Genomic DNA, 21,743 nt, shown 5'->3' on the forward strand with positions numbered 1-21,743 from the left:
TGTTTCAATCATGGACATATATATGCTAGATTATTACCTTTAACAGGAAAGAGAAGACAAGCTGTAATTAGTAGCATGTTTTTAACTGAAATGAAACCAGTGGCAGGTGCTTTCAGTAGAAATGGTCTGTTTATCAAAGTGTTCCCATGTTCTCTTAAAACTACAGTGGAATATCCACTCATGTTACTAAATCTGTCTACCAGAACAGTTGATCTACTTGCTCGCAGGACGCCTACATGATAATCACATTCTGTATCTTGAGTACATCAGAGTTTGCAGGTTTGACCCCCGCTGTGCTACCCGCTATTGTTTACCAGAAACATAAAGCTCACAGTCGGCTTCTATGCTTTTGTGCTGATGGAAGAAATCCATGATGCATTAATACCTCAACTTAACAAAAATTATAACAATAAAGCTTAACTCAATGCCATAAAGACCGAACTTCATTCTCTAATTTTCAAGAGGAAAAAAGACATTTATTATTTGAAATCACCACTACGGCATAACAGCGGTCACAAAGCAAAAAAGGGCATCAAAGGCAGTAATTACATACTTTCAACTTTGTCTCAATAACAAAGGCAACCTGCTAAGCACTTTAACTGAACCACAACAAAGAAGCAGTGGAAGTTCGCAACCCTGAAGCATGCAAATGGATACAGAGTGCTTCAGAGTGACTGTCAACTGCACTTTAAACACAGTGCACTCAAAAGCTCAGGGCGCAGAGTGGGGCAATTTTAACAAGCTCCCTCCACTCAGAAATGTTGGTTGGTGGGTTTACCTCTCTGGGGTTTGATAGCATGGGACACAATATCCTATTTAGTTCTCTCTTCATACAGCCTAGGACCCCATGTGTCCTGAGCCCTTAGTTCTTAATTAGAGAAATAACAATGTGAGATTGAAAGCAGCGATGAATGGGCCCTCGCACATCCATGTACACCAGGGGTACTTGCGGGATGCTGGTAGCGCTGTGTAATTTTCATTTTTCATAGAATGATGTTTGTCACATAAGGCCAACTTCCTGTTGACTTTGAATCAATATTGACCTGTTCAAGTCCTCAGGCCGGGACTCTTACCAACCAAAATCATTTGGTGCAGTGTGGAGAATGTACACTCAAGTTACGAAAAAGTTGTGTTAAATGCAGGTGTCTCGAAATGGCAGCGATGCCACGACAAGGGCGTACTACAGCAAGTATTTAAAAACTGTTGATCTTTATTTTAAAGTTACTGACCAAATGTGGAGTTGACTGGATTTGGTCTGTAGGAGGAGTTTGATAAAGTATGGAGCAAGAAAATTGACATAATACATGGTAATATCACACAAAATTCTAAACGGCTGATTTCCTGTTGTGTTTAGACATCTACCCCTACAGACATATTTTAAGTCTATATGTGATACATGTGCATGAAAAATACCGTAAATCCATGTAACGGTGGGAGGGCTGCTTCGTCAAATGTTTAGGGGCCGCTATTCAGCCACTTTGCCACATCGAAACAAAAACATCATTGACTACGTTTATCACTGTTAATGTGTGTGCCAAGTTTTGTGTGTGCATGCAAGACTCAGCCCAGGTTGCTGAAGATCTCGACATTGAGCAAACCAAATAGGTTATGGATATGCCCAAGTTTCATTATGAAGCGTCGTATATGTCTTCAGGCCTTGACTCTTATCATTCACAAGAAATGTAGAGCAAATTGGCCAAATACAGCACAAACATTCAAATTCAAAATGGCCGATTTCCTGGTGCAAATGTTGCACCACATCCCATGGATGTATAATAAGAACTGGAAACAGCGTCTCGTCATTCCTATGAGAGCTGCTTGTGACTACCCATTTGCATCTCTGCCCGATTTGCATTGCGCTAGCGCGAGATAATCCGCCATATTGGACAGCTGCATACGGCAACCCAAATAGGACACTTGACGTCTACACTGCTGCCCAATTTGCAGTTGCAATTTGTTCCCTCTCTTGGCTCAGTAGAATAAATGGAGAGAAAAAATAAACCTGGATTCAGCTTTGAGTGCATTTTACAGCTCTTATGACCTAAAAAGTTCATACTGGGTAGTTTATTTAGTTTGAAAAAAATTATCCGCTGATTTACTCGCTGACGTCTCTTTCCCAATGGGAAAAAGTATTTCTGGGCCCAGTGATGTCACGGACTGAAACGGAAATTGTAGTACCACCGTTTGGCCACTACGAATATTTTCCTCAGAGTCCGGAGCACTTGCAACATGCTTAACAAACAGTATGTTGTCATATTATGTATAGATATATAAATGGTGTTTGTCACACACTGTAGGGCTTACTTGCTGTTGCCAGTAGGTGGCGCTATGATTAAGTCTCAATGTTGACAATTAAAAGTCCTCAGGCAGGGACTCTTATCAAGCACAGACATTTCGAGAAGTGCAGAGACTTTACTTTCAATTTACCAAAATGTCTAAAAATGAATGAATCAAAATTGGCATACTGTATACATGTCTTCAGGCATGGCCCCTTAACAACTGGTGCAGTTTAGAACATTTCCAACCATGTAGAATGAAGTTACATCATTTTCTTTGTTTATGGTGAAGGATACATTCCTACAGTATTTGCACAACAGAAGACGTTAAAGTCTGAAACATGTTATTTTGTGTTTCCAGTGGCGCTATGTTGATGAGTAGGACGGGTGGCGCAGTGGTCTGTGCGTATGATCATCAGATCAAGGGGGTTCGAAACCCGCTCCCGCCCCACTGCGTCAGGCCGTTGTGTCCTTGGGCAAGACACTTCACCCGAATGTGCTCCTGTGGGTATTCTCCACAGTAGATGACCATTACATGTATGATCTGTATTTGTAAAGCGCTTTGAGAGTCATTGATAAAGCGCTATAATAAATATAAGGATTATTATTATAATAAATATAAGGATTATTATGAGTGAATATTGGTGTGGTCTTTAGGCCCGGACTCTTATCACCTTTGATACATTGGAGCATATTGGATTATGTATGATCAAGTGAACGTTCTGTTTTACCGAGTCTACATGGCACTAGAGAACATGTGCTCAGCAAAGAGCATGTTGCTCTGTGTCAGGTGCAAACCACACATCATAATGTTCCTGTTTGTCAGATAAGGCGGTCTTCCGACTTACCAGTCCTCAGGCAGGGACTCTTATCAAGCAAAAGACCTTGGGCAGTTTGGAGACCGTCTCACCTTTCTCCACACATGGCATTCATCTTAATATAATCAGTTAACATAAAATACTGGTGCAGTTTTCCAGATATGTGCTACATGGAGTTACTATGAGTGTTTTTATATTACATTTCAAAAAGACATTCATTCCTTTATTAGACAATTCTAACAATTCATCCATCTAGCTTTAGCTTTACTGCCCCTATTTTGTTTATCATATGATGGAAATATTTGGTGATAAACGCCTTGCTTCAACACCCAATTCCAGCCAAGAGATTATGCCGGATGAACAGAGAAAGTCTGTGTATCATTTCTGAGTACTTACATCATAACGGTCAGCCACTTTTCCCCTGTTTGTTTTTACAAACACACTTGTGGTGTTAATCTAGAAATGGTCCTCTGCCATGTTTGAACACTTCCTTCACTGACTAATACAACTTGTGCTTATATAAACAGCATGTGTTATTGTAACGACATGGGGTGATTCCTGCGTGTCCTCACAATCACCCCTAACCTAAGCACTGGGTTTGATTGGTGGATCTGAATCAGGGTTTCAGTTTTGATGGTGGATGTTTTGAAGAGGACTGAACCCAAACGTCTCCTTTAAGTGTTACTGTCTGTCAGACCTTTTAAATCATTCTTGATTGCAAAGCTTACGAGCAGCGGCATTGGTTTGGCCTGGTGTCGTACTGGGAAGAACTCTGTCTCAAACCCAGCACGACGCTGCAGCCTGCTTAATGTCAGCGCTCTAGATCCAGCTCTGCTTTGCTAACCAATGGCAATCCGCACTGTTTTTGTGGCGAAAATATTTATAAGCAATCTAATGTCGTGCAGGGATAAAATAAAATAGTTTTTGAAGTCCAATCAATTCTCAAACAGAGGTTTTTGGCTGCCACAACCCAGAGCCAGATTTCTGTTGAGCAGCATGCTGTAGCTCCCCAGATGGACCGCATTAACTCACCCTTTTTACTATTTTTATTTTTATTCTCCAGCCTTTATCATTGAGCATCTTTGATTTGGAGCCATGGCTTTTGTAAGCCATAAAGCATCTGCAGACATCTCTGGATTCAGAGATTCTTGTCTGTTCATCTTTCCTTTGTTTTCTGGGTTAGGTGTTTCACAGGCGTTCCTCTATTTAGACCAGCCATGTCCTACTCAGTCCCCCCCTCTGCTCATTTCTCCTCCCGTAGGTATTTCCGGATGGAAAGTGTTCCAGCTGACCCAGAGCTTCAGGAATGTCAACATGCATAACTTGTAACTGTCATACGGATGTTTGTTTCCCCCCCTGTATGTCACATGGCATCAGGGGAATAAAGTGTTGTACATAATAAGCAAAATATTTGGGAGCAGAGTGGAAGCGAGGAACCTATTGAAATCCCTAAAGTGGAGCCGAGAACAACTGGCTCTCATTAGCCGCTTACGTCCCTATTTAGGTTTGAGATTTGTGTGGGCGTAATTGTTTAATCTAATGAGAGGGCAGGGTGGGGGGGACAGGGTGAGAGGTACAGGGTGGGGGGGGACAGGGTGAGAGGTGCAGGGTGGGGAGGGCATAGTTGGGGGGGCAGGATGAGAGGGCAGGGTTGGGAGGGCAGGGTGAGAGGTGCAGGGTGGGGGGGGGGCAGGTGGACGAGGACTGTGAGAGATGCTGCCTGTACCCTGGGGAGCCTGCACACACACACATTCATGGCTGAGACACACTGGAAACACACACCAGCCTGTATACACATTCAGAAACGAGCACACACACAGAAATACGTGCAAAAGACCGCTTACAAAATCAAAGAGCAGCGTGAAGACAGGAACAATGCTGCCTGTCTGTCTATTTACAGAGCTGAAATCAGAAGAGGACAATCTTCTTTTGTGTTCCCAGGTCTGAGTGAGACAAAGGCTCTGATGCGCTGCATGTTAGGCTCTCAAAGGAGAATGATGCAAGACCCCCTGTCCCCTCATCTGGGTTTGTTGGGAGGGCCTCGAAAAGGGGGGCCGGGAGGGGATACATCAGTAGAACATAAAACCCAAGATAAGACACAGAAGAAAAAGTGAAGCTGACTACAGATATACCCACAGTATAACAATGTCAGGATCATCAGGCTGCATTGGTCAGAATTGAGAATTGTATTTTTAAAAGAACACCTGTAATTCATTTTAAGTAATTGCATGCAGGTAAGTGTTTCTGTTCTGGCTGAAGTTCTTGCAACTCAAATAAACAAAAGAATGGTAGTGAACTGATCCAAGTGTTGGAATACGTGAGGTGCATCTTCTTTGTCAAGCACACCTGACTCATCAAAGCAGCTTCAAACAGACAAACGGAAACAGTTGACGCATAAAATCAAGCCCACCACTGAGCAGTCTCAGTAGTTCAGGAAACCACAGCACTTGCAAAAACGTTATATGTATATATATATATACTATTTATTTCCCCCACATACATGTATGAACGCATATGCAAACCCTCATGCATACTCTAGCACACACATGCACACACTTGAGTCCTCTGTACAGGAACCAATACTCTCCATCACCTGTTATTCTAGGTGGACTCTTGCTTATACAGGTGTAAAGAAAAGACCAGTGTCCTCTTATTACCTCTTCAGACAAGAAATGTGTTTTTTTACTGCACAAAGTCTATGGTATGTGTGTACATGTGTGTGTATTCGTTGGCCTGGGGTGCCCTGCCTCTACTCTCCCGGGTGTGTGACCCAGGTTCCCTTGCAGGCAGAGAGCGAGGGCAGTCCTGACTTCTCGTCACCTGAATAGACATCCGATTCCAGGGTTCACAGTGGGGCCCGCTGCCTTTCCTCAAAGGCGCCATTTGTTTCCCTGCTCTAATAGAATTCCTACCTTTGTGATTTTATCAGGAGTTTTTACGCCAATTTTGCCAAAACTGATTGAGGAGAGCGCAAATTCAGCTGCTACTGATCTCAAATAGATTGAGTTTCCAAGGGGCTAATTTAAGAATGTGCCACGGCTATGCCTGTGAAGAAGGTTGGGGTTGGGGGGGCTGAACAGGCAAGGTGAGTTGTTATGACTGGCTGTCAATTACCAGTTGATTCACACAGGAGGGTCAGAGAGACATGAACAAAAAAAAGAAAAAGAAGTGCAGTGAGATGAACACTGCCTATGAAAATATGTATGTTTTAGATAAGCTGAGACAACGAAGCTTACTTAACAGATGTAAGGCAGCCAAAATGGAAAAGGAGATTGCTGTGCAGGGAGCCTTATTTATTATTGCTCTGAGCAGCAACAGGGCGAAGGAAAATAGTGCTAAGCAGGATGGGAAGAGGTCAGGGTGAAAGGGATCTGGCCCTCAGAGAGGGTTAATAGCCAGGTCGACCTCTAAGGAACGACTGCTCCCACATGTACGGACAAATGCATTGCACAGAGCCAGGAATCAAAGTAAACAGGATTCAGACTCTTTTTCTCACTGTCATCTCCGTGGGTTTCTCCCTCTGTCATTTGGACCTCCTCACTCAAGCGGTCTCTACTCTCATACAATCTCTCTTCCATGCTTTGGGTTTTCACTCTCATCACATGTCTCCCTTTTTCTTTTGGCCAGCAGAGCACATCACAGCTCCCCTGACACCTCACTGTCCTGGAGAGGTCGGAGGTTGAGAGAGAAATATCAGTTCTCAAAAACTCAACTGCTACGAAACAATAAGAAACACTCATCACAGAGGAGCGGCCTTGGAAATGGTTTACTTTAAACATACATAGACAAGGGGCCAGCCCCAGGTCACATACTGAGCCAAGCATGTCAACAACACCCTGGCTAAGATGAGCCATGTGCATTCAGCTAATATTCCTACTGGAAAGTTAGCTACATTGTTACACAACAGGCTTACCAAGCTTCCATTGTCCCGCGGTGTAACAGTCAGTAGCACTGAGAGCGAAGACTGGGCTGCAGAAAGGGCTTTGTTTCACAGGCGTGATCTATTTAGTTCTATGCAAGTGTAGGGAGATTCAATGTGTCTTTGCCGGAAGTTGATCGACAACATAGAATTCTTTCTCAAAACACAACTAATATAAGAACGACTAAAGCAATTTTAAATCTATAAAACGCTTAGACAACATAAAATGACCTTCACTGTCCAAATGCATGTAACTGCCCACTCCAGAACGTTCCTCCTCCAGAACGTTCCTCCTCTCTGAACGTTCCTCCTCTCTGAACGTTCCTCCTCTCTGAACGTTCCTCCTCTCTGAACGTTCCTCCTCACTGAACGTTCCTCCTCTCTGAACGTTCCTCCTCACAGAACGTTCCCCCTCACTGAACGTCCCTCCTCTCTGAACGTTCCTCCTCACTGAACGTTCCTCCTCTCTGAACGTTCCTCCTCCAGAACGTTCCTCCTCTCTGAACGTTCCTCCTCCAGAACGTTCCTCCTCACTGAACGTTCCTCCTCTCTGAACGTTCCTCCTCTCTGAACGTTCCTCCTCCAGAACGTTCCTCCTCTCTGAACGTTCCTCCTCCAGAACGTTCCTCCTCTCTGAACGTTCCTCCTCCAGAACGTTCCTCCTCTCAGAACGTTCCTCCTCTCTGAACGTTCCTCTTCCAGAATGTTCCTCCTCTCTGAACGTTCCTCCTCCAGAACGTTCCTCCTCGCTGAACGTTCCTCCTCTCTGAACGTTCCACCTCTCTGAACGTTCCTCCTCTCTGAACGTTCTTCCTCTCAGAACGTTCCTCCTCTCTGAACGTTCCTCCTCACTGAACGTTCCTCCTCTCTGAACGTTCCTCCTCACAGAACGTTCCCCCTCACTGAACGTCCCTCCTCTCTGAACGTCCCTCCTCTCTGAACGTTCCTCCTCACTGAACGTTCCTCCTCCAGAACGTTCCTCCTCTCTGAACGTTCCTCCTCCAGAACGTTCCTCCTCACTGAACGTTCCTCCTCTCTGAACGTTCCTCCTCTCTGAACGTTCCTCCTCCAGAACGTTCCTCCTCTCTGAACGTTCCTCCTCTCTGAACGTTCCTCTTCCAGAACGTTCCTCTTCCAGAACGTTCCCCCTCTCTGAACGTTCCCCCTCGCTGAACGTTCCTCCTCTCTGAACGTTCCCCCTCTCTGAGCGTTCCTCCTCTCTGAACGTTCCTCCTCGCTGAACGTTCCTCCTCCAGAACGTTCTTCCTCTCTGAACGTTCCTCCTCGCTGAACGTTCATCCTCCAGAACGTTCCTCCTCTCTGAACGTTCCTCCTCACTGAACGTTCCCCCTCTCAGAACGTTCCCCCTCTCTGAACGTTCCCCCTCACTGAACGTTCCCCCTCACTGAACGTTCCCCCTCTCTGAACGTTCCCCCTCCAGAACGTTCCTCCTCACTGAACGTTCCTCCTCCCTGAACGTTCCCCCTCACTGAACGTTCCTCCTCTCTGAACGTTCCTCCTCCAGAACGTTCCTCCTCACTGAACGTTCCTCCTCCCTGAACGTTCCTCCTCACTGAACGTTCCCCCTCACTGAACGTTCCCCCTCTCTGAACGTTCCTCCTCCAGAACACGTTCCTCCTCCAGAACGTTCCTCCTCTCTGAACGTTCCTCCTCCAGAACGTTCCTCCTCACTGAACGTTCCTCCTCCAGAACGTTCCTCCTCGCTGAACGTTCCTCCTCTCTGAACGTTCCTCCTCTCTAAACGTTCCCCCTCACTGAAGGTTCCCCCTCACTGAACGTTCCCCCTCACTGAACGTTCCCCCTCACTGAACGTTCCCCCTCTCTGAACGTTCCCCCTCCAGAACGTTCCTCCTCTCTGAACGTTCCCCCTCGCTGAACGTTCCTCCTCGCTGAACGTTCCTCCTCGCTGAACGTTCCTCCTCTCTGAACGTTCTTCCTCCAGAACATTCCTCCTCTCTGAACGTTCCTCCTCCAGAACGTTCCTCCTCTCTGAACGTTCCTCCTCCAGAACGTTCCTCCTCTCTGAACGTTGCTCCTCCAGAACGTTCCTCCTCTCTGAACGTTCCTCCTCACTGAACGTTCCTCCTCTCTGAACATTCCTCCTCACTGAACGTTCCTCCTCTCTGAACGTTCCTCCTCTAGAACGTTCCTCCTCGCTGAACGTTCCTCCTCTCTGAACGTTCCTCCTTTCTGAACGTTCCTCCTCACTGAACGTTCCTCCTCTCTGAACGTTCCTCCTCTAGAACGTTCCTCCTCGCTGAACGTTCCTCCTCCCAACGTTCCTCCTCACAGAACGTTCCTCCTCACTGAACGTTCCTCCTCTCTGAACGTTCCTCCTCTCTGAACGTTCCTCCTCCAGAACGTTCCTCCTCTCTGAACGTTCCTCCTCCAGAACGTTCCTCCTCTCTGAACGTTCCTCCTCACTGAACGTTCCTCCTCACTGAACGTTCCTCCTCTCTGAACGTTCCTCCTCTAGAACGTTCCACCTCGCTGAACGTTCCTCCTCTCTGAACGTTCCTCCTCACAGAACGTTCCTCCTCTCTGAACGTTCCTCCTCCAGAACGTTCCTCTTCCAGAACGTTCCTCCTCTCTGAACGTTCGGCGTCAGAGTGCAGCTTAAATGGTTCAGTAATATCTACACACTGTCAGGGTCTAGCAGAGAACCCCCCTCTCCCTTGTCAGCCAGCTAGCTTAAACTAGCCGGCTCTTGAAGGAGCAACACTTTGTCTACCAGGGGCTGTGCCAGTCCACCAGGAAGAAAAGACACGAATGAGAGGAACAAGACGACAAGCGTGGAGACTTAAGGAGAGACACGAATGAGAGGAACAAGATGAGTTGATGATGCAGGTGATTGAGAGGTAAAGTAGATAAAGGTGGTAGATAGTATACAGCCTCACAGTGCACACATATGTGGTAATTGATTCACAAAGGAAGGGAATAAAAGGAAAGAAAAAGAAGGGGAGAGGAGGAACAGAGATAAGGCAGGTAATGGGTGATTGAGAGGTTCTCCCCATGTGTGTTTACTAAAAACTGTAATCCAGAGGTTCCTGTGAGGCCTGATACCTTCTCCTGAGCGTGGGTGTGTGCACTGGCATCAGTGTGTGTGTGTGTGTGTGTGTGTGTGTGTGTGTGTGTGCGTGCGTGCGTGTGCGTGCATGAAGGTTGGAGGAAGTCTAAAGCCCTGTTTCCCATGCGTGTAATCATCCCAGGATGAGGTGGAGGATGAAGCCGGGCGGGACTTCCCCTGCACCAGAGGGTATTTTTCTCTCACTGTGGTACAAGCACATGGCTGACCCAGGCTGCCTCTGCCTGTGAGGGCAGAGGCAGCCTGGGTCAGCCATGTGCTTGTCCCTCACAGGACAGGGACATAGTAACATGGGACCAGGGAAGTCATATTTTAAATGTTCTATTCTGGATTTTATCCAGTTTGCTGGGACATTACTAAAATACTTTGGGAGCTTGTCATTGTGGCATCAGCATGACAGCCAGACAGCGATGGCAATGATAAGAAGTTACACTAGAACATCTGCTCAAAGGGAACGGATGGCATTGAGGTATCAAATAAACCATTTGATTTGTGTTCTTTCTGTGGAGAAAGAAGTGGTGATTTAGACAGCCTGGAAGGAGGAGCTGCCGGGAAAGATGAAGACGTGCACACTTTCACACAGGGTCTATAACTTCTCAAATAATGTCAATTGTAGATCTGACACACATAACTCAAACTAACAAAAACACACGGGTCAGCTGTTCAGGCAATAAGCAGTATTACAGTACTGGCAAATCACAGGCCGATACAATGCAGACAATGTGGGGACCATGTGTGTGCATGTGTATGCACATGTGTGTGTGAGGGTATACATTTGTGTGTTGCTGGGTGACAGTGCCGATGACAGAGCGGTGAGATACGTCCCATAAGCCGCCCTATCATCTATTCATAGCTCCCTGACTGTGGGACCTCCTGCTGCTGAAAGCAGCCTGATCTCAACCCAGCCTTACTTTATCATCATTACAATCGAGCTGAAACACAGAGGAGAAGTCAAACTGTGACGGACTGTGGCTAATGCTGCGATAAACATCCAATAATGCTTTGACACAAAGAGCAACACATCTGCCTTTGTACGGCTCAGAAATCATGTTGCCATTGCTTTGCATCTGAATTGTGATTAAAGCAATGCACAATGACACATAATGATTATGAGAAAATGAAAATGTTGGATAGCGTCTGCATGTAGGTATTCGAGTGTAATAATACAAGTGTGTGTGAGAGTGGCTAGATTCTCTTTTAAAAACAGCAGCCACAAGGCTCACACATATTGCCTGGCTCCTCTCAGCACTGCCAGGGAACCAAAAGCCCCAGCAAAACAAATTCATTAACCCAGACAATAAAACACAGCTGTGAGGGGCGAGGGGAACTGTTTGAAATCAGTGTGCAGGATCAGGGAGAATCTACCACTTTACAATAACACTACCCGTATAAAGGATTCATAAAGGGTTTATAATTAGGTTGTAAACACGTTATTAATCATTAAGAACCATTTATAAACCAGTTCTAACAACATACATCAACACAGGCTCGCTATTTGGCAAGATGACTAAGCCTTATATTGGCTACTTGGCTTACTTCATCTTCTTCATCAGCCAGCATCCTTGGTATCTGTTGTTCACTGAGTTGATTCCCCCCATCCATCTTGATGTTTCTTGGCATCTCTTATGACCATTTATTTACGAGTTACTAACATGTATAGCTGCCTAAAGGGATCCTTGCAAAGTGTAAAACACATTCCCATTTGTAAGGCTTAGCAGTACAGATACATGTGCGGCTCACTATTTGGCAAGCAACCCGTCACCGTCACCCAGTTTATCTCATGTCTTATAAAATCTTATTAAGGGTTTCTAAAGTGTTCACAACCTAATTAATAAATGAATTACAACCTATTCGTAAACCCTTTATAAGGGTAGTCTTGTTGTAAAGTGCTACCCAATCTGTTCAAGGCAAACAGAACGTTCTCAAAATGTCTAAGAAAGAAACAAATCAAAATGAAAAAGAAAGGAAAAGATGTGGACATAATAGAGAGTGAGTAAGAACAGTGTTTCATTTGAACCATTGCTGGGGACGGAGCTGCCTGAGAGCGGGGAGGCTTTACTGAAGCACAACAACAAAAAGAATTCCCCTGCACCACAGATCCAGGATCTGCTTTTAATTGAATCCTTTGAACAGGTTGTATAAAGGAAGTACAAACAAAGCTGTCAAATATTATAAATACCATTATAGAAGTTGGGTTTGAATTCAGAAAGAAAAGAAAAAGAAAGACAGATACATGCACCAAATCCAGATTATGATCTTGTGGAAACTGGGAATGGAAATACATCTGAGTTGTATGATTATTATTTGTAAACTGTTAGCAGGGGGTGGACAGCCATCTGGTTTACTATATCAAGTTAGTCTATTCTCACTACATTCAAAACCTTTACCTGTTCCATACTCCAAACAATGGCAATACACATATTACTGATATTATTTGATTGTGGTGTGTCTAATGTGTTGGCGGGGGAGACAGGCTGCAGGCCGAGCACACTGCGAGTGAAGTGAAGCAGCCCTCCAGAGCTGGGGTGTGTAGTTAAAGTCACCACCAGAGGGCTCTGCAGCTCATAGAATGAGCTTCTGATCATTGGTTAGTCACACTGCCCCCCCTTCTGTGGGCCTGGCCAAGCAGCCGGACACACGCAGCCGCCAAAAGACTTACGACACCGAGATAGATGGAGGTTCAAATAGTTTTACAGTGAGTGTCCAAAAAGTCAAAGCTCCAGGAAAAGCTCCATGCTCTGCAGCTGCAGAGGTGAAGACACACACTGACTGACCTCAGTGTTAACGATACTGTTGTGCTCCATTATGGCACGACTAACACAGAATGGGTACAAAACATGGTACAGTGCACCTGAAATGAATATGGTATAATAAAAGTGAGAGTTTCCAACAACTGTGACAAAAAGGAAATATTAAAGGAAAGCTGAGGAATGTTCCCAAGCATATATTCTACATTGTTCAATAGTAGATGGATGATCATTATATTACATCACTCTGTACCCGTGGGTCATTTAAATTTCACTCAATCCAGTTGAAGGTAACAATAACACAGCGGTTAGATTTGGATTTCGGAACAAAAATGTGACTGTTCCAATCTCTGGATTAACTAGGAAACATGGCTGGGAAAAAAACACAACACTTAGCAGCTACTGTCACGGTGCCGTTGAGCAATACCAGTGATCCAGCTCTTCAGGTTTGAGTTGCTCAGCACACATGCAGACAAAGTGTAGGCACACAGCAAGGGGGTTGCTGTGGTGGAGGTGTTGCCTTGAGAAATAAAGGTACACAATAAATAAATACATTCATAGAGTAAAGCTGAATCTTTCTTTGTGTGCGTTGATTTCTAATTTCTCTAACCTTTGCCAATGGACCTCCCAGAATAGCAGCTTTCAGACCTGACGTGAACCTGGATGAACCCTCTGCAGCCGTGAGCTGCCCCTCAGCAGAATCAAGCCATGAATCACTACGAGTCGGGGTGAGGGCTCCGAGATCACCCAAATGAAAACCAGATGCACCGCTAGCACCTCCTCAGGACTACCTGTATAAACAACTAAATAAATGAATAAATAAAGAAGCCCGCTAACTTAAAACAATGTCTTCTCTCATTCGTTTATTCAGTGTTGCACTTACAATCTGACAAACACAATTGACTTGATTGTAAGAATGTATTTACATTTTATTTGCTTCAAGGTTTGCTCTGTGAATGAACATGAAGTAATGCTGCTTGTATTGAAGCGCTGTGCAATTAGTCGTATTTTAATCTCGATTACGATTCTGGCGTGCAACGATTACGAAAACAACGTAATCGAAATAAAACGATTAATATTTTAAATAAAATAGTTCAGGGTAATCAACTGTTAAAGACATACTGTTTTAATGGTTTTTTCAATACATGGATGTTTTCAAAGTAAATGGATAATCGTTTTTAATAATTGTGATATCAATTATTAACCAAAATAATCGTGATAATGATTTTTGCCATAATATTGTATTGTCACTATGAATTGATAAAGCGCATTCATAACGGCAGCAGAAACAAAAAGCGATCCCTGTTTTTGTGTTGGAAAAACACATTTTCCAACAAATCCGACGACATTACTTCATGAAAGCCTCAACGAGGTCTGAGTCATCTGACGCATTGGCTGCACGTCAGCACATACATCCTCTCCAAAGAATCCAAGAAGAGATAGAAGTAAAGCACCTCTGACTTCATCCAACCCCACTCCCCCTTCTTCTCTCCCCTGTCCCCTTCCCTCCTCCACGACTCCCATCTCACCACAGCTGGTAAATATTGTTATATTGTGTTCCATTAGAACGCTTTATTAAGCGCTCAGACGGGGCAAATGGCGCCTTGGAGCTCCCTATCCTGTAAACAATAGGAAGTGCCCTGAAAGCTGCAGCTGAGTACAGCACAGTAAACTAAGGTCACGTGAGATAACCGCCTTACTCCGAGTGAGTAAATATTTAAATGTTTTACAGCCATCCAAAACAGTGAGGGGCACTGTATCGGGATATAAGGGGGATGTTTCTTTGAGCTAAACTTGCAAAGCCTCGTGTAGAGATGTGTACTTCATGTTAAACTGTGGTACTTCATGAAGATGAACAAGATGACAATCATCAGCAAGAGAGAGCACCAAATGTGAGCAAAGAAATACAACTAGCACTACTTAACGTTTGCATGTGTGTTTCTGGGTAAAGCATGTATGATATATTTCCGCCACACTGAAGGATTGAGAGGACGAACTTGATTGTTGACGTACCTCAGCACCTTTCTCAGGAGTGTCCATCCCCACCATGTTTTCTGTGAGGAGCTGCTGGAGCAGCTGCACCTGGGCCACGCTGAGGTAGAAATCCAGACTGCTGGTCACATTCACCTCCAGAGAGTGGCCACACACCACTACCTCCTACAGAGATGAAGGAGATAGGACAGGGGGAAATGAGAAGAAGGACGTGGAAGGAGTGAGCAGGAAAGTCTTGCAATAACACATCAGGATTGTTTGTGACCTCGTGCACTTTTCTCTTTTCTCTTGTTTTCAACTTGTATTCTCTTGGTCTATTTGCCTCCTATGTTGCTCCCTTTAGCTTGGTTGTTCCCTCCTTAACCTATTCACCTTTCCTCTGCAGGGTCCCACCCACAGCCAGCAGTTCAGACCTCAGCCTGGAGGCTACATCTAACAGGATATAACTCACTAACACCCCCGGTTCACCCACACATGGGCCAGACCTACAGTAACGCCACACAGTGGTCTTTGGCAACTCCTGGACATCCTCTGTTCAGACCCCCTTCATTAATACCACCCTTTGTGTCAGGTGTTCTCATTGACATGTCTCCAGCCTCTCCATGTATAACCTTCTGATCATTCTGTCAGTACGTCTTCGTAGCACACATTTCAATATGGAAAGTCATAATATTAAAAGATTAGAACTATAGTTACAGAATATGTTGCAATGGTGAATACATGTAGACTTTACAGTATAAATGAAGAAAATACAAAGCACTTTAGATTTTAAAGTATAAATTAATAATTCAATAAAGATAGCTGATGGCAGAAATAGTTTGATTGCAGTTCAAAGTTAGCTGAAAAGGATTTTTCTTTTACATTGTATTAAAACATAGCTGTAATTGATATAGCCATGAGGTTCAGAGTCCTGTTTGTGTGTTTATTGGCTCTGAGTCTCAATGTCTCAGGGAGTTATAAAATCACCCTGTGTGTGTGTGTGTGTGTGTGTGCACGCCTGTGTGTCAGTGCAAACTATGGATTAGCTGTTACGCATTGTCAGGGGGTGCGTGAGCATGGACGAGGCATCAAAGAGGCAGGAAGTCTCAGAGAGCCGTGCCAGAAAACATCAGCTGTATAAGCAGAAAGGTTTGAACTCTGTGGGTCAGAAGCCTCCATTACACAGCAGAGCAGCGGAGGGACTCCTAATGAGTAAGTTACTGTATGTTGGGGAAACATGTAAATACTTCTGACATGTCACATAATTAATGTCTATTTTCATATGGACAACGGATTGAGAGAGTAATGGTTTCAATCATGGCTGTAACAGGTCGGTGTCAAAGGGCATGCAATGTCAAAGTAGGTGGCATTGAAGGAACAGAAACATATGCCACATCTGACTCACTGGGAGTGACTTTTTGAAGCAAATGCCTCCATGCTCATGTAGAACATACATCACATTTGACCGTCTGAATGAGCTGCAACAGCACAGGTGACTGCACTCTCCAGAACATGCAGATACTTTTGAAAGAAAGATGTAACGCTGGATGTGTAAAAAGAACGGCGTGGAGTGGACTGACCTCTGCCTGACCACAGTCAGGGGAAATGTTCTTGCTGAAGATGATGGCTGGGGCAGCGGTCACCCGGACAGAGAAGTCCGTCAGGATCGGTGTCAGAATGGCCCGCCTCTCCTGGTGCCTTCTGATACTGAACAGAGACAAACAGCATCTCACTGGACTTTCCAGAACTTACATGCTGCTGCTCGTATTCTCTTATACATAAGGTCAAATACTGGTTGGATCTGGACATTTGGAGATACTGCAGTCAAGGTTCTTTAATTGGAAATATATACTTTCAAGCAGGTACATACAATAAATGTCCCTCACAGCATCTCAATAGACGTTTTCATTTCAATACATAATCATACAAAAAGCACCCCTTTGTTTATCTACTGTATTAGGTCATTGATGTATTTTAGCCATATATTTGTATTTATTATACAAATGTTCTCTTGTCGTCCTTCATATTTTTTGTTTAAGCTGTGTGGATTAGCTGAGGGAAAACGAAAAACCAGAAGGCAATATTGTGAACACGTGTGTATAAATAGCTGGAGCTGAAATAAAAACTAAGTAAAAAATGCATGTATTCGTTACTTGCTTTCCCCATGTGTACCAATGTTTTACACTTTTAAAGTAATATAACATTTATTCTACTTTTTTGAAAGTATTTATATACAATATAGACACAGAAGAAAAACATGTAGTTGACTATGATTGATTGAAGTTGTTGAAACTTAAATGAAAAAGTTAGTAAAAAGAAAACTGATAATGACTTTCGCTGAGTGATTATAGCTTCACACTACAATACAAACTGCAACCATAATAGAACACTTATTCACTTTATTTACTAATGACTTGTTATGGTTACCAGTTGTGCAATATGTGTAACACTATCCCATCTGCAGAGGAACACAACAGTCAAAACCACAAATGTTCAAAACTGAGATTTAGTTTTGCTCTTAGCTGACAGGCAGACACATATTTCAAACTCGCTCTGGCTTTTTAAATTCAAACCAGTAGGATATCAAATCTAAATTGATTTTGTCCTGCAGGCCAGACATGTGAATGATTCCCATAAGTAATCTCTCTAAATGTTGGTCTAACACATTTGAGCTGGAAGTTTGAATATGGGTACAGAGAAAGAGCGAGATGTTTTTGACAAGTCTCACTCAGGAACGCCCCTTCACTGTATACACATAAATATAGGCCTTCTCACATCAGCTCTCTCCATTTCACTAATGTTCATTCCCACAATCAACTCATATTTGTGGGAACATTTGTTAGTAGTTAAACAAATATACAAGGGGGCTTTATAAAGTGGTGTTAATTGCCACATCTGCTGCTATTAAAACAATCAAGTGGTACAGTTTCCATTATTTATAGTTGGCTAGGATTATAAAAGGATCTGTTTCTAGGTGGCCTACAGTCCAGTTCTTAAGCAGAACCAATATCATATTCACTTCTGCAAACTCAAATGTGCATTACCAGTGCCCTTAAGGGATTATTTTCAGACACATTTCTCTGCGCAGAGTTGAAGGAGGCCGAATTCAGAGGTGAAATGAACTCTGAGGGCAATTGGTGTTTGCTAATCTCCCCTCAGACAGGCATTGAAACAATGAGTGTCCCGTTGCAGGGGACAGGTGCTATCATTCACCAGCACAGCTCAGAGGCGTGAGGCTCGGCTTACCAGCAATGTGGGGTCCTCTGACTGGGAGATCTGTGTGTGTGCGTGCGTGTGTGTGTGTGTGTGTGTGTGTGTGTGTGTGTGTGTGTGTGTGTGTGTGTGTGTGTGTGTGTGTGTGTGTGCACCTTCAGAATGACTTTGTTTTCACACAAAGCTACAGTGTGAACAGTCAGAGGAGATATCTGTGGCATGGACAATGGAGGGACACAGATCAGAGCTCCATGACACAGGTCTTTCCTCCACACTGTGATGAGGACAGATCCTGTCAGTGGATCCATAGTGCAGGAATTTCCCCGCAAAACCTCAGGAAGCCAAGTGAGGCCACTGCAGATCTGCAACTACTGGAATTGAACCCAAAAACAGCAGAGTGAACATGCCACTAATCCAAAACTGGAGAGAGACCTGGGGGTATCGATGGTGGGAATGAGGGAAAGGTGTGAACTTTTGAAGTGGTGTGTGTCAAAACTTGTTTAAAGAGAGGTGGTGTATTTCTGTGGCTCATTGCAGCAGACAAGTAAAGCTGTGAACTTGATTCGCCTCTCCTCAGTCTATTCTAAATCACATGTTTAGTTATGATGACTGGGTCGAGGTGGTGGCTGAGGTGTACGTACAGCATGCGGGAAAGACCACATTCTTCCAGTGTTCCTGTCTCTGCCAGGAGAAAGGGGAACGAGGAGGCAAGCAAAGCAACCTTAAATGATATATTTGGAAACTAAAAGTGAAACTGTAACTTGACCTTCGAAGCTTGACAACACAGAAGCTTACTTATTGTTGTGAACCAAGATAATTAGCTATATGTAAATGAGAAGAGATGAAGCTCAATCTAAACGTGACCTTTGTTACAGTATAATACTGTGTTTCATCCTTTGAGTAAAATAATACATCTTAGGCTACATGTTAGATCATCCTGTAATCCGATTCTGAATACATTTCCAGACCAGCAGTTTGTATAGAATGACTTGAGAAACATGAGTCTACTCAAAAGGCATTTAGCATCTTGGTGAGCCCAACATCTCGCCTCATTGCCCGTCAGACAATCTGGCCCTGTTTTCATCCACAGAGAGACAATGTGAGAGAGACAAATAAAGATTGTGAGGGGATTGAATCTCAGTAGCCCTGTGCTCAAATGAGCATGCAGACTCAGTAATGAAACGCTGATGTAGGTCCAGGCTTAACCATTGAAGCCCATGGCCTATGGTTCGAAAATGACATGCCCAGAATGAATGACTATATCTTCACTTCTAAAAAGGGGTATATGAATAATATTTTTGATCAAAGCAATGATACACCTGTGAGTTGGCTGTAGAAGTGTCAGAATCAATTTAGATGTTGCTGTGTCAGAGTCAATTCAGATGGAACATAGAAAAAGATATAAATTCTAATCTCTGCCTAAAATTATGTATTATGTAAAACCACCCTTGAATGATGGGATAGGAGCCAAAAACCTTTAGGGGTCCAAACCACAATATATCATAAGTACCCTGTGTCAAGATAGATGCTAATGTAGTGAAACTTGAATTTCTTTTTTAATATTTTGGCACAGGCAGGTCCAGGCGGACTCACCTTTGGGTACATTTGGTTACCATCAGTGCCATTTGACTTTTCTCAGCTACCACACTGTAAAACTCATTTTTATTTCATTGAAATATCACTATAGGTATAGTATATAAGTTTTCAACTTTTTTGGAAAGTTCAGCCTGACCTCTATGCCCTTTTTGGCCACATGCGTAATGGTTCGTGAGCTGCCAGTCAGACCTATAGATTACGCGGGGCCGTATCTCTGGAACCGATTGGTCCAATTGGGTGATTGACACCTCTTTGTAACATTTAGAGCCAATAGAATCGAGGGGCAGTTCATAAATCCATGTAAACATTACCATTGGTCAGTTAGAATGATACGTATGCAGCATGCCCTGAACCAGACGCCCCGAACTGCTCAACCATATTCCACGTTTATTGCCGTTTATTGCTGATGTATTATCAGAAATCATTTCAAAGTGACACAGAGACATTGGATTAACCTTCAGCAGCATTTGTATGCCCTTGAACACAACGCTTGATCATAAAACAGCAAAGGTAAGACATATTTATTGTTATGGCTCTGAAACCGGAAGTTGTTTTCTTGCTCTTTCCTGGCTGCTAGTTCAGCAAGTTTTGTGTTCCGTTTTGGTAAAAATGGTTCATATCGTCAGTTAGCTGAGTTTCTTCCCGTCAAGTGGGTATGCATCATTAATGTGTTGTTAAATGTTAAGAAGCCCTGAGACGCTGTTTCTTGCAAGATGGGCGGGGGCAGCCGGGCTTAACAGGTTTTAAAGGGCTGTAACACAACAGACCCTGGAAAAGGAAGATCAAGAAAAACTACTACTTTGAGATAGATGGTCAAAACTACTGGGGAGAGGGAGAGTACAAATAAATCAGGGTGGTCTACTAGGTAGCATCTGATAGATCCACACTATTGTCATAGTGTTATGGAGTGGAATTATTAGAGTATTCAAGTTATTCAAGTCTAAACATGAAAAAGTAAATCGGAAATTTGAGAGATATTACGTTTGCCTTCATTTTATATCAGGGATGCAAACTCATCAGGTATGAAAAAGGTGACGAGGACCCGAGCCCCCCGACCCCACGGAATATCGGCTTTAACATTAGGAATAACAGGATTTTAGCAGTCAGAACAACTAAAGCAGCAGTGTTAATAATAACAGAAACGCCAAAGAGTCACATCTAATAGAAATATATAAAAGCATTTATTTTAATTGTGTAGCAGTCAGTTTATAATTTTGGCAGCACTGTTGAGCATTTTGAAAATGTATTTTCATGCCTCTGTGCAAGGCTTAGTCTTTCTATCTTTATAGCCACTGGTGTAAAGTAACTAAGTTCATAAACTCAAGTACTACTTGGGTACACATTTGAGATACTTGTACATTATTTAAGTATTTCAATGTTTTGCTACTTTGTTCTTCTTCTCCTCTCCAGTTCAGAGGTAAAAAGTGTACTTTTCCTCCACTACATGTATTTAATACCTTTAGTTACTTTAGATCTGGATGAATGATGTGAAATCTAATCAAGTGTTAAATCAGACTTTAGTTCCACCTGGAGTAAATCCACCAGCTACCCTGCAGTCTACAAAGTCATTCAGACTAGCTGCACTTTCACCAGCTTTGAGAACACTTTCATGATCAGTCATTATAAAACATATCAGATATATTATTCTGAAATGGACCAATCTGCACAACGACTACTTTTACTGTCTTTCACTATATTTTGATGAGAATACTTTTGTACTTTTATTTGAGGACCATTTTGAATGCAGAATTGTTCCTACATTCTGGTACTTCTACTTTTACTCAAGTACAAGACCTGAGTACTTCTACTTTTACTCAAGTACAATATCTGAGTAATTCTACTTTTACTCAATACAAGATCTATACTTATACCACCTCTGTCTATAGCCTATAAAAAAAACTATTAGAAAACGAAGGCTAAAGCTAACGTTAGCAGATAGTGACAATGTATGCTAGCTAGCTAGCGCAACGATTCCTTAAATAATATTGCGACAGAAAAACTTTTCAGTGCACATCACGCTCTGCCGCTCTGCTCTGAACACCTGAACGGCCCGTTCTAACAGCTGTTCAACAGCGGTCCAGTGTGTGCCACATGCCC

At 43.5% G+C, this 21,743-nt stretch overlaps 1 protein-coding gene across 1 annotated transcript in view; it reads right to left on the reverse strand.

Annotated features, from left to right (window-relative positions):
- Positions 1-21,743, reverse strand: part of LOC117460531 (intermembrane lipid transfer protein VPS13B) — a 424,908-nt gene that overhangs the window by 116,012 nt on the left and 287,153 nt on the right. Inside the window, 2 exon segments of the mRNA XM_071205797.1 lie at positions 14,880-15,023; positions 16,418-16,544. Of these exon segments, the coding sequence (XP_071061898.1) occupies positions 14,880-15,023; positions 16,418-16,544 (271 nt within the window).

This window comes from Pseudochaenichthys georgianus, chromosome 16 (assembly GCF_902827115.2).
Source record: "Pseudochaenichthys georgianus chromosome 16, fPseGeo1.2, whole genome shotgun sequence".
Taxonomy (NCBI): domain Eukaryota; kingdom Metazoa; phylum Chordata; class Actinopteri; order Perciformes; family Channichthyidae; genus Pseudochaenichthys; species Pseudochaenichthys georgianus.